This window comes from Microtus oregoni, unplaced genomic scaffold (assembly GCF_018167655.1).
Source record: "Microtus oregoni isolate MIOR12 unplaced genomic scaffold, Mior012 000060F_ref0000265, whole genome shotgun sequence".
NCBI classification, from domain to species: domain Eukaryota; kingdom Metazoa; phylum Chordata; class Mammalia; order Rodentia; family Cricetidae; genus Microtus; species Microtus oregoni.
The window spans coordinates 1,886,222-1,898,459 of NW_024543870.1; the positions used below are offsets into that span (position 1 = coordinate 1,886,222).

General features: G+C 46.3%; 1 protein-coding gene across 3 annotated transcripts in view; it reads right to left on the reverse strand.

Annotated features, from left to right (window-relative positions):
• Positions 1 to 1,348: 1,348 nt before the first annotated feature.
• The window catches only part of LOC121439273 (N-chimaerin), a 142,382-nt gene continuing 131,492 nt past the window's right edge, over positions 1,349 to 12,238 (reverse strand). The window contains exons 11-13 of one of the 3 annotated variants that reach the window (XM_041639729.1): positions 9,219 to 9,356; positions 3,510 to 3,615; positions 1,349 to 2,184 (exon numbers count right to left, since the gene is read on the reverse strand). In XM_041639729.1, the coding sequence (XP_041495663.1) occupies positions 2,013 to 2,184; positions 3,510 to 3,615; positions 9,219 to 9,356 (416 nt within the window). In that variant the 3' untranslated portion in view covers positions 1,349 to 2,012. The remainder of the gene's footprint in view (positions 2,185 to 3,509; positions 3,616 to 9,218; positions 9,357 to 12,238) is intronic. The other 2 variants (XM_041639730.1, XM_041639731.1) reach the window with 2 other exon arrangements.

Here is a 12,238-nt window from a genome sequence, read left to right on the forward strand (position 1 = left end):
TTTTTTTTAAATTTTTTATGATTTATTTATCTTTATTTTATGTGCATTGGTGTGAAGGTGTCAGATCCCCTGGAACTGGATTTTCAGACAGCTGTGAGCTGCCATGTGGGTGCTGGGAATTGAACCCGGGTCCTCTAGAAGAGCAGTCAGTGCTCTCAACCGCTGAGCCACCTCTCCAGCCCCTAACTCATATCTTTTAACTCATATCTTTTAAATTAACCCATCTCCATTAATCTGTGTATTGCCACAAGGTTATGGCTTACTGGGTAAAGTTCTGGTGTTTGTCTCCAGCAGAGCTCCATGGCTTCTCCTGACTCTGCCTTCTTTCTCCCAGCATTCAGTTTAGTTTTCCCCATCTACCTCTGTTCTGCCCTGCCAGGCCCAAGACAGATTCTTTATTAACCAACAAGAATTCACAGCATAGAGAGGGGAATCCCATATCACAGTGAGGTGACATTTGTCATCAGACACTGGTTAAAAGACAGCTGGGCAGCCACACTTTCCCTCAATGTGAACAGTAGTAAAAGAGCAAACTGCCCGTGCCCACTATAGCCCAGAGAAGGAAGCATGGAATGAGAAAGCCTTGCACTTCCACCAGCTCCCACCGCTCTGGGGCAGGAACGTATTTCATTTTCACCTTTTATTATTTATTTCACCACGTTGCCTGGGCCGGTCTTGAACTCGTGGACTCAAATACTGCTCCTCCTTCAGCCTCCCCAGTAGTTAGGACCATAATACACTGCTGTACCCAGCTGTTCCACTGAGTGTTGGCTTGAGAGAGTCTCAGGTACCCGAGGCTGGCCCTGAACTCGATCCTCCCACTTTTTCCTCCCAAGTGCTGGGATTACAGGTGTGAACCACCATACAAGTTTTGTTTTATTGTTTAAAGCAGATGGAACCTCAGCTCTATGCGGGTGCTCATCTCACAGTTCAAGAGAAGGAGATGGCTGTCTGCTCACAGCTACATAGCTGACTGGTGGCAGTCTGGCACGGATGGGACTCTTGGTATCCAGGGCAGACCCCCTGACAAGCTGCCTTGGCATTTGCTCAGCTGTGTGTTAAAGCTTCATGCACATAGCCCTAGCTGTTCCAGACAGGGAGCCCTGTTCACCTTAGGAATCTCGAGGAAAACTGACCCCAAAGTGGAGAAAACATTACAGACTTCTGCCAGAGTAATAGGAGAAGAAAGAATAAATCCAATAAGTGAATGCTGATTCTAGGCAGTATAAACTGTTTTAGGAGATTACCATAATCCCTTAGTGACCAACAGGCAGGGGAAGGGAGGCATCTGGTGCTAACTAATGCCAAGTACAACTTTCTAACTATTCTCCCCATGGCAAGAAAAAAAGCTATGAGTAGTTTTGATTTCTAAAAGCCAAATTTAATAAATTAACAACTGCATGCCAGGTAAAAATATAACTTTACAGCTGAAAACCAATAATTTAACAGAAAACGCCGTGTGGTGTACTTGTACTGGTAATGTAGCTTACTGAAGTGGCAGACCCGCAGACATCCTGCTTTGTTGGAGAGAAAGCACTATGGTAGAGGAGAGAGCTGGGGAGGAACCGAGTGTGGGGTGGGTGGATGGCAGGGCGCTGCCTGTGCGTGTATGCGTGAGTGTGCAAGCGTCAGAAACCGATGGCAAAGTCATGACAGTTTACTCTGGGCAGCATGCTGGGTGACAGGCACAGGAAACCCAGGGCAGAGAGGCGGTGCAGGTTCACGTCTGAGATTCCTTGATGTGGGGTTTCCTCACCAAACAGGGGGTCATGCAGGAGCTTGAGTTTCTCTTAACATGATAAACACCCAGGATTTCCAGACCGGAAAGCGTGTGTTTTGGTTTGACAGGGACAGCTGAGTGGTGCTACGGAAATGACAAGGAGTTCCTTCATTCAATCTGGGTGTTTGGCCAAACCTTTAACCAAGAAACAATTCAGCTAGTGAAGCTAATTAAATTACTAGAAAACATTCCTTCATCTGTAAAACATTTCTTTTTTCCTCAAATCAAAACTCTAAAATAAAATGTCTTCATTTTTGATCAGCAGCTCCACCACCAGTCTCTGATAGCGTATGTCGTTGAGAGCGGCCATCGGGTCTAGTTCTGGGGATCTCATGAGGGTTGGCCCAAACACGATCCCAAGGTTCTCCGCACTCATCAGGTTCTCCTTCTCGTGAAGAGTCACTCTGAAACACAGGGAGGACAGAGGACTTCAGTGACGCAGGGCTCCAGCAATCTGAGCACCCAGATGAAAGCCAGAGTCACGTCCAGGCCTGTGGCTACTGGCCAGCTCTCCCAGGCTGCTTTCCTGTGCTTCTCCGAAGCTTCAAGGAATGTGACTTCTTTTGAAGTAGGTCATGTTGATAAAGATTTTAAAGTCCGTGTGGGTTCAGATACTTAAGGGGTAAGGAGAAGAGGTCTGCCCTCCCCTTCCTTGGCTCTCTGGCTCCCCTTGGGCCTTTCTGCAAAGTGAGACTGAGTGTCTAGGAGAGCAGCTGTGGGGGCAGGGAGGAGTGGCCTACAGTCAGGACAGTCTCGGGTCTGTCTCTCTTCCTAGCACCCTACAGCATCAGAACAGACCATCTTAGAGAGTGATTCTTATTATAGAACACAGAACTAAAGTCAAATATGAAGCCGACTTTAATTGACAATGGCATGCATGAGTTGTGAGCACACCCAAAGGAAGCATGAACTCACTCACGGCACCTTTAAGTGGGAAAGAGCTGGGCATGGTGGCACACACCTTTAATCCCAGCACTACAGAGGTGAGGCAGGCGGGTCTCTGTGAGGCGGAGATGAACCTGGCCTATACAGTAAGTCACGGTCAGCCAGAGTCACACAGCAAGACACTGTCTCAAAATCAAAGACAAGAAGGAAGAGGAGGAAGAAAGGAAGAACGGGGCGGGCATCCACGCGTGCCTGAAATGCATGTGTGCTTCTGGACAACGCATGCTTTGGGGCATTTAGAATTTGTGTTTCTATTTGAGTTTGAGGCCCTAAATCTGCTGATGTCATATAACTGTGAAATTTTTGTTTCAGCTGGTAGAGATTGATCACCATCAATCATAAAATAGCTTAAAACTCTTAACGGGAAGCATTCCTCCAGACTCCATCACTGTGTGCCACTTTCCGGTGTTGGTAAGGGCAGTAAAGTAGTCTAAAATCCCATCTCAAGCTTCAAGTGCTTAATTGGAGCGATAAGCTAAGAATAAAGTGAGCTGCCCCACAAACTGACGGCAGCAGCCCTCTCCTCCTCCAAAACACTCACCAGTGTCTGCAGAACACGAGCATCCTTACAAGCAGGTCCTAGAAGGGCAAGGCATGGATGCCAGGGTACTGCAGGGTACAATATTTTTAGCACCCTTTACCAAATAATGCAATTTCTCACAAGACAATGCCGCTATGCACCTACGCGTTCACTCAAGAGAACATGTCCTCTCTTTCACCTTTTGCTTAATTTTATTCTTGAGATTTGGCTGTAATACAGCAGTAAGCTACAGGCTGCACTTGCCTCTTCAGATGGGCCATGAGGTACCGGAGGGTCTCGCAGTGGGCAGGCGGCAGCTGTCTCAGTGCTTCATGAAGGGTCTCCAACTGCTCGTCAGGGTCCATGATTTCTACAATAGCAAGGAGATATGCGCTAGTGGAAAACGGATGGGAATGCTTATGGAACACTCTTCCATGCTTTTGTAAAGCAAGCAAAACTGATTTCTCACAGAACAAAAACAACTGTCCAATGCCATCCTAGGTTCAATGTGGGGACAGGGTTGATTTTTCCCACCTGCAGGTCTTGGGTGCAGCAACTGAGGAAATGGACACACCGGAGATCCGGAATGTAACTGACAAGTCCAGACACATGGAGACTCACAGAGAAAGCCTGTACACTCTAATGAGTTCATCTGAGAAATTATGGACATACATATTGCTCAAAATATTTGTATACCATAGTATACAAGACAAGCTAATCCACGGCCTCTTGTGACTCCTGGCAAAACCTTATTGATAATCTTTTCTTCTTTTTTTTTTTATAATGACATTATTTTGCTTTGCAGTGGTATGGGCAGAACCCATGCCTCATAAATACTAGGCAAGTTCTCTACCACAGAGCAATACCCCAGCCCTTCATTTTTCTAAGCCAAGAAATATCTCACCTAACAACATTTGTTTGCTGTAGTTATTATATTGTGTGTTAAGTCAAAGCATGAGGACTCCCCAATTCTGAGACTGTGTTCTGAAGAACCCATGGCAGGCAGCTCTAAGTGTGCTGTGCCACGGTGGGGTACTAGGAGAAGGGGGTTCTTCCAAAGGAGTCCACCTGGAAGGGAAGACCTCCCTCTGGACCTCAGATCTGCACTGCGGGCTCGCACACCAGGCTGTTACTGTGGCAACTCTGCTCGATCTATCAATCACACCTGTAACACCAACAGCTGAAGCTGTTGCAACCCTGTGCTCTTGAAGAAGCACCACAGCGCATTCTCACTCTGCTTACAAGGAGTGCTGTAAACGCTGCTCTCAGCCCAACCACAACAAGGCCTTGCACTGGAGTCCTTCAAGTGCTGGGAAGGTTCCACCTGCCCAGAAGCCTTCTGTCTGTTTCAGATGGACAGCTCAACTCTGGTCTCGCTTGTACCCACAGCTCAGCTGGAGTACAACGTGTACCGTGTACACTCTGTACACCGGGCCCAGTAAAGGCCAGGGAAGAACAAAGGCTGAGCTTCGAGTGTGGCGAAGCAGGCCAGATGATTCTCAAAGTGTGATAGTGACGGAAGCTTTTTAGTTCAAAAGAACTTTTGACTGCTTCGCAGCTTTGGTCCAAAGCTTCCTCCATCCCTGCTTCATTTCTTTATAATAAAGAATGTGTTCTTTGCCTTTTGCCATGATAGATAATGCATGACTTCCAAATCGTGGGGACTTTAAAGGGTATCTGTTCATTACACAGCTATTTTCTCAGACACTGAAATTCAGTAATTGAATTTCTAGAATAAAGAAAAGGAAATTCTGTTTACTGTGGAAAGCTAGCTCTTAGTATAGGGCTAAATTAATTTGAAACTACATGATTTCAGAAATTAAAAGCAGATTTTCCTTTTTAATTTCTACAATTCATCTCGACTAGGAGAAGCTTGAGACAGTGGGAGGCTGCAGAGAGCACTGGTGTGCTAGCTCAGGGAGCTTAGCTCCTCCTGGAGGGGTGCACAGTAAAGACCGAGGCCAGCATCGCTGCATAGACTCCACAAGGAACGGTGAGACAGCCCAAAGGATGCAAGCGCTGGGCACTTGGACTTTAAAGGTCAGGAAAAAGCTCACTGTGAAGGAAAGGTCTTGAGTACAGCCTCAGAGTGAAGGAACGAGCTGAGGAGGGAGGAGGGTCCCAGCTGAACTGAGCCGAGAGCACGTGCTGGTAAGACTGGGGACAGTGGGGCAGATGCGGCTGCAGATGAGAAGGGGTGATGTCAGAGGAAAACACTTTTTCTCATGTTAGCTGGGGGCAACTCAACTCTGAAGATTTACGGAGAGGAATGGGAAGGCTATGAACGAAGTTGGGCTGTAAACATTTAAACATGCTATTTATTTAGGCACTTATTTATTTGTGTGTGTGAGTACGCATGGCATGTGTGTGGAGGTGAGTTCTCTCTACCACATGAGCATGTGTGGCAAGTGCTGTTTACCCGCTGACCCCGCACACTGGCACCAACGTTCATTTTCTATGGTTCCCTTCCTCTAGGTGCCATGCAGAGCTCAAACTACAGAAGGGCACGAGTAACGGCAGGAAGACCATTCCAGCAGCTAACACAGAGCCCAGGGGTCGCGACAGTACTTTGGAGATGACAGCAGTGTGAACGATGAGAGACTGTTTTATTCTGAGTATATTTCGAAGGTGGAGTCCATGAGAGTTCCTGATGGGGAATGTGTAAGAAAAACCTGAGAACAAGGAATAATCAAGGTTTGGATGCAGACCGTTGGGAGGGAGGGAGGTCTGGGGGATAGCGCTATCTGAGATTTTCAGATGGACAAATCAACGTGCTGACCTGGATGAACCTGCTGTTGCAGAAAGAGCACCTTCCCCCTGTATTCCCAACTGGTTCCAGTGGGAACATGGTAAAATGTACTGAATACCTGACTCAAACTGACCAGAGTCTCCCCTGGACATCAGCCCCCCACCTCTTCCCCCTCCTCCCCATTCTCCCATGCACACAAGTATTGCCCATTGTCAATTTTCTAGAGAACGAAACTTTTAGGCCCAAGACTGTTATGGCGTAATTTAAGAGGTAAGCAGGAAAAAATGGAAGGTGTTCAGAGACAACTGGGTATCATCAGATTAGCGGTCATCAAATATAGACAGTCCGGCACGTGGGGGACGGGAGGGCATCGCGGTGGGCAGGTTTCTCTAGACACAGTGGGTTTCGTGATTGTCACACCCGTCCACCATCAGTGGCCTGGCTGTCTAGAGAAAAGCAGCAAGAGCGCAGGTACTGGTGGTTTCAAGACAAGACTGAAGCCGGGAGTGGCCTTAAATCCCAGCACTCAGGAAGCAGAGGAAGATAAATCTGAGTTCGCGATCAGCCAGAGTGAGTTCCAGGACAGCCAGGGCCATACAGAGAAACCCTGACTCAACAAACAAATAAACCAAAACCAGGAAAACCAACCAACCAACCCAACCTCCAAACTAAACAATGAATTAAAGGGAAAAGTCTATCTATATAATCGCTTAGAATATTTATTTAGTGACTTAAGTCTGTGCATCTCCAGGTAAAATTCCAAGCTTAATAGTCAACAAATATTTAACACCTAACTATTACTGAAATGAGGGACTACCAGGCTCTGAGGAAATTACACCTGAGGTGGCAATTATGTCCTGAAGGGATGCCAGTGCAGCAAGGAAACCAAGTCATGGCCACCACCTGCCCCACGACGGGAATGAGGCCCAGGGTGGGGATGTAACGAGAAGAGAAGGAATGCACGGCTGAGGGCTGGGGAAGGACCAGGAAAGATGGTCCAGGAAAGCGTGGATACTGAAGGCTAGGAAGTAAACACTCGGGGCCTGGGTCAGGAGCTAATTAAGGTGCACCTGGAGCATGCACTGTTAATTCTCTATAGAGAAGTTCAGTAGAGAAGACCCAGAAAGTTCTCCCGGCCAGGCTCATCCAAGGCTGCACACTTAGGAAGAGATGTGACTGTCTAAGATCTGGAAAATAAGTGCTCTGGCTCCTGGTCTGGGGACAGTACCCCACATGGTTTTCACCATGGTTACAGAGTGCTCACGGATGCTGGCTTCTGAAAAGAACCTGTAGGAAGGCCTGCCTCTGGGCCTCTGTTCTAGAGCAACAGAGTCTCCACTGGGGAACAGAGGAAGAAGGGGTGGCAGCCTCAGACTTCAGGGCTCCAGAGGCTGTGCAGCCTGCAGGGTGATCTGGCTCCGCACACCAGCATCCATCTCCTGCCCTCAGGCTCTCTCGTCAGCTGTCATGTGGGAGTTGGGGGAAAGCTGCTACAGCACAGCTCCGCTAGATTTTGCAGAAAAAAAGCTTTAACCTAACTGATTTCTGCTGTGAAGGCATGGTAAACAATACCAGAGATTTTTGGGGGGTGGAAACTGAGATGTTTTAAAGGTAAAGAGTTGACTACATTAGCAAGTGTCACCTAATCCTGTCCATCACTTGAAGGGGGTCTCTCCACCGTCATAGGTCTTCTCCTGGTTCCTGCAGAGGCTAGGCGGGGTGCAGAGTAGACAGAGCAAGGATAAACAGGTTGGGGTGCAGGACCACTTCTAGCAACGTGACCTTGGCTAGTGGCAGGCAGCTCAGTTATAGTTCTGTAATTGCCAAGGCCTTTGCTCTTCCTTCTGTGTTTTTTGAGGGATGCCTGAATTAGACACTAAAGCAGGAAGCTGACTCCAGCAGGAAAGGACACTGTGTTCACAGCCATCAGCACCACACAGGAACCATACATGTACAGGAAGCACGGGGAGGGTACCAGGGGCTTTGGTGTCACTTACCAAAGTAAATTTTTTTGTAAATTTTGTAAATTTACAACTTTGTAAATCACTTACCAGTTTAGATTATAAAGGAGACATTTTTTCTCTCCATTTGGGGGAAAAGGGGGTTTGCTGATTTCAGAAAGGAAGGTTTCTGAAACAAACTCCACAGCAATGGCAATTGGTTTGGAAGAAAAACAAAGGGAAAGGTGTTCCTAGGCAGTCAAGGTGGGTGGGAAAGAAGGTGAGAGAACGTGGAGCCCAAAGCCTCAGGATCTGACAAGAGGCTTGGGTGCTTCCAGTTTGGGTGTGAGGTTCAGAGCCAGGCTGGGTGAGTAGCCCTCCACAGGGGACATGCTTCCAGTCTGGGGCCACAGCTGAGGGCTGCCTGCAAACTCCCTGGACAACCACGGCCAGTACCGAGTCCACCCTAAGATGGGACAGTTAGTGCCACCCATACCTTCTAACTTCTGGTCAGACTTTCTCAAGCTGGACTGAGAACAAAGGATACCACAGTTCTGTGAAAGTCCACGTGAAGAAGCAAAGCAGAGGAATCACTACATCACTAAGGAAGTGATGCTATTATTTAAAGGGAGGACATATGGGTTTACAGACAGAAGCAAAATGACAGGAATAGATTATCTTTTCTTAAAAAAAACCGTGATGTCAACACCTAAAATCTGTTAAGATTTCCCTTCTTTAAAGGGTAAGATGTGAATTTCAGGTATGAATTTTGAAACACAATTTTGCAAATGATCCATTTTCTTCTCAACTAGAATTAAAAAAGGAAAAACCAAAACTCTGGCTGAGGCTTGAGTTCAGTTTCTTAATTCTGAAAACAAAGCAAAACCAAGCAAACTCCTCGATGATGCAGAGCCATGTTCCCGGGAGCACACACTGATGAGCCAGAGGTCGTCTGTGAGCTCTGAGGGCCTGCACACTCAGGGTAAGTACCGAAACTGACAGGAATGTTTGCTGAATCAAACAAGACTGTAGTCTTGTTCCGACCTTGGGTTTATTTTACTGGACGCCGGTCAACATCCAAGCAGTACGGTACAGATTATTTTGGAAAAGCAGCAGAGTACAAAACTAAGGGCAGAAGGCATGGATAATCTGGGCTAGAGAAATATAAGTCTTGCAGACACTTGGACTGGACCGTGGAGAGAGCTGCAGGGGATGAAGGGCAGGAAGAGCGGTTACTGGGGAGAGGCAGCGTACTGGGTGGGGGACCCACACGTTTGTACTTACTGGCAGACTCTATGAACTTGGGGTAGGCATCATACGTGATGAGAGGAATTGGCAGATCCCTGAAGTACAGTTTAAGTGCACCAGTGATAATGTTGATATCTTCATACATGTTCACAGAAATATCCGCCTTTTCACCATCTTTTAAAAGAAAAAAAGTAAACACTGAATTCATAGCAGAGTCATTTTAACATGATTTGTGCATGATTAGCTTTTAAAGATACGCAACACTTCATAATCAATTATTTTATTCTAACTGTATAGAAGTTTGCTGGGATTTATACAGTTTAGGACTGGACAAGTGTATGCTTGGGTGGCTAACTTAACCCCTGGCTATGATGTTTTTGTTAGTTAAGTGATTTTTATTTTAAAATAAAACAAAAAAAATGCATTTTCATTACTAGCAACCAACACTCTAGTTTCTAAGGTTGAATTCAGCATGAAACATTATCTATACTAGTGACCCACTTTGGTAAAACGGCAGGTAATTTTTCTCTTCTTAAGCTACTAATTTTTCCTTTTCCTTATTCAGCTGTGCATGTGTGTGTGAGAGAGAGAGAGGGAGGGAGGGAGGGAGGGAGGGGGGGAGAGAGGGAGGGAGAGAGAGAGAGAGAGGGAGGGAGGGAGGGAGAGGGAGAGGGAGAGAGAGAGAGAGAGAGAGAGAGAGAGAGAGAGACTGAAGTGGAAATAACTTTACATTTCATAGTTGCCTGAGAATTCTGAGGGGAGTAATTCAGTGTTGCCTTCTTTTCTGTTTTAAAGAAGTACAGTGCGCAAAAGAGAACACGGGCCAGGCCTGCCGACCCAAGTTTGTTCCCCAGGAACCAAATGGTGGAAGGCAAGAGTCCACTCTTTTCAGTTGTCCTCTGACCTCCACACAGGTACACCCCCTAATACATGTAATGCCGATGATAAAGGTCCCTTGTTTTATCCACACCTGGCTTCAGAGAAATAACATCTGGATCTTGCCTAACCAAGTCCTATGAGTAAATGAGGCAGGGAAAAACAAAAAATCTAAAATGTTCCACATTTTAAATAAAATGCCCCAGAAAATGTGCCAAGGTTCTGAGCGTTGAAGCAATGGGAGACCACTGACAGGCGTTAGGCACTCAGATTCTGAAGCAAGGCTGTCTTCAGAGAGTCCTCCAGTGCTGTCCTGTGTTTAATAACATCTGAACTTGTAGGCAAGATGGCTCGGTAGTTAATAGCATTGGCTGCTTTTCCAGAGGACATGGGTTAAATTCCTAGTACCCACATGGCAGCTCACAACTGTCTGTAACTCCAGTTCCAGGGGATCTGACACCCTCACAGGCAAAACATTAATGAATATAAATTAAAAATAAAAAATCTCTACTTTTATCTATTCAAGATTTAATTAGATTTAATATAGATTTCCTTGATATCTATATTTGTATGTGTCTGCATATCTATGTGTGTGCACAGGGGAACAGATTTAACAGTGAAAAGAATGTTAGTAAATTACAACACACACAAATGAACCATCAATGCTTGGTCACAGAAGTCAGCCTAAAATGGCTTCGTAACATGCAATTTTAACTAGACAGGGTGGAAAGGTTTGTAATTACTGAGTATATGGGGGAAGAAGGGACACACAGGTAGAGTATGAGGATTTACGTTAGTGACGCTATTCTGCATGGTACTGTGATATAGACAAAGAAACCCAGTGTAGACTCTGGCTTTTAGTTAATAATGTGTCAATGCTGGGCTATCAGTGATAACAGACACACAACACTAATTCAAGATGCTAAACCAGGCAGGGTAGGGCATGCCTGGATCCCAGTGTGCAGGAGGTGGGGGCAGGAAGGTCAAGAGTTCTAGACCAGCTTCAGCTAATACAGTGAAACCATCTCAAAAAGCACAATCAAGTTAGTAACAGGGAATCTGGGCGTTGGGGCCAGTGGGAGCCACTGTAACACGGGCTGCAACACGGCACCGCACAGGAATTTGCTGTACTTTCAGTTGCATTTTTCTCAAGTTCTAAAACTACTCCATCAAAGTCCAGAGAAAATAACCCAGTCTCTTTGAAGATACAAAGTACTGCAGCCTTTCTGACCTCACAGTTGATTTTTTTTTTTTTTTTTTCGAGACAGGGTTCCTCTGTAGCTTTGGTTCCTGTCCTGGAACTAGCTCTTGTAGACCAGGCTGGCCTCGAACTCACAGAGATCCGCCTGCCTCTGCCTCCCGAGTGCTGGGATTAAAGGCGTGCGCCACCACCGCCGGGCCTTCACAGTTGATTTTGAGTCTGTTTCTGAGAACTTCCCTCCTGCAGAGTAAGGCATGCACGGAAGAGGACCGAGCACCCACAGGAAGGCGGGGACCAAAGGTAAGTGTCACTACCATCCAAGTCCTGACCTAGGGAAAAACAGTGAGTGTTTTTGCTTTTCTTTTCTTCCTATTTTCTGCCACAGAGCTCCTGTTTCAATACCTATTAATCATTTTTTTCTAGGAAGAATCCAAATTTCAAATATCCCTGTTTCCAGTGTATATAACCAATATGCCTGTTTCCAGGGTATGGAGGCCAGCTACATCACCAATTTTTAGCTTGGAAAACAGGATAAAGTCACCATTCCTAGAGCCCCACTGTGTGAAGATGCTGGTAGAATTTGGACTGGGTGTCATTATTAAGATAACTCAGTGGAGGTAACCAGGACAGGGCACCCTCCTTTCACTGTTCTCTAGACTGCAGTGCTCACTGTCAGCGCCCACTGTTCTCTAGACTGCAGTGCTCACTGTCAGCGCCCACTGTTCTCTAGGCTGCAGTGCCCACTGTCAGTGCCCACTGTTCTCTAGACTGCAGTGCCTGCTATCAGGGTTTTGCTGCTCTCCCTGTGAGGTTGTTCTATGTTCATCTTCAGACAGCACCAGTGTGCGTATTTCTTCCTTGGGAAGCTTTTCCTGACACTGGTGTCATCTGCTCTACTAGACTATGGTTAAGTTTCCCACTTACTAATATTTTCCTTTATGGAACTTATCAAAATTAAGTTTCTAACTGGTGTGTTATG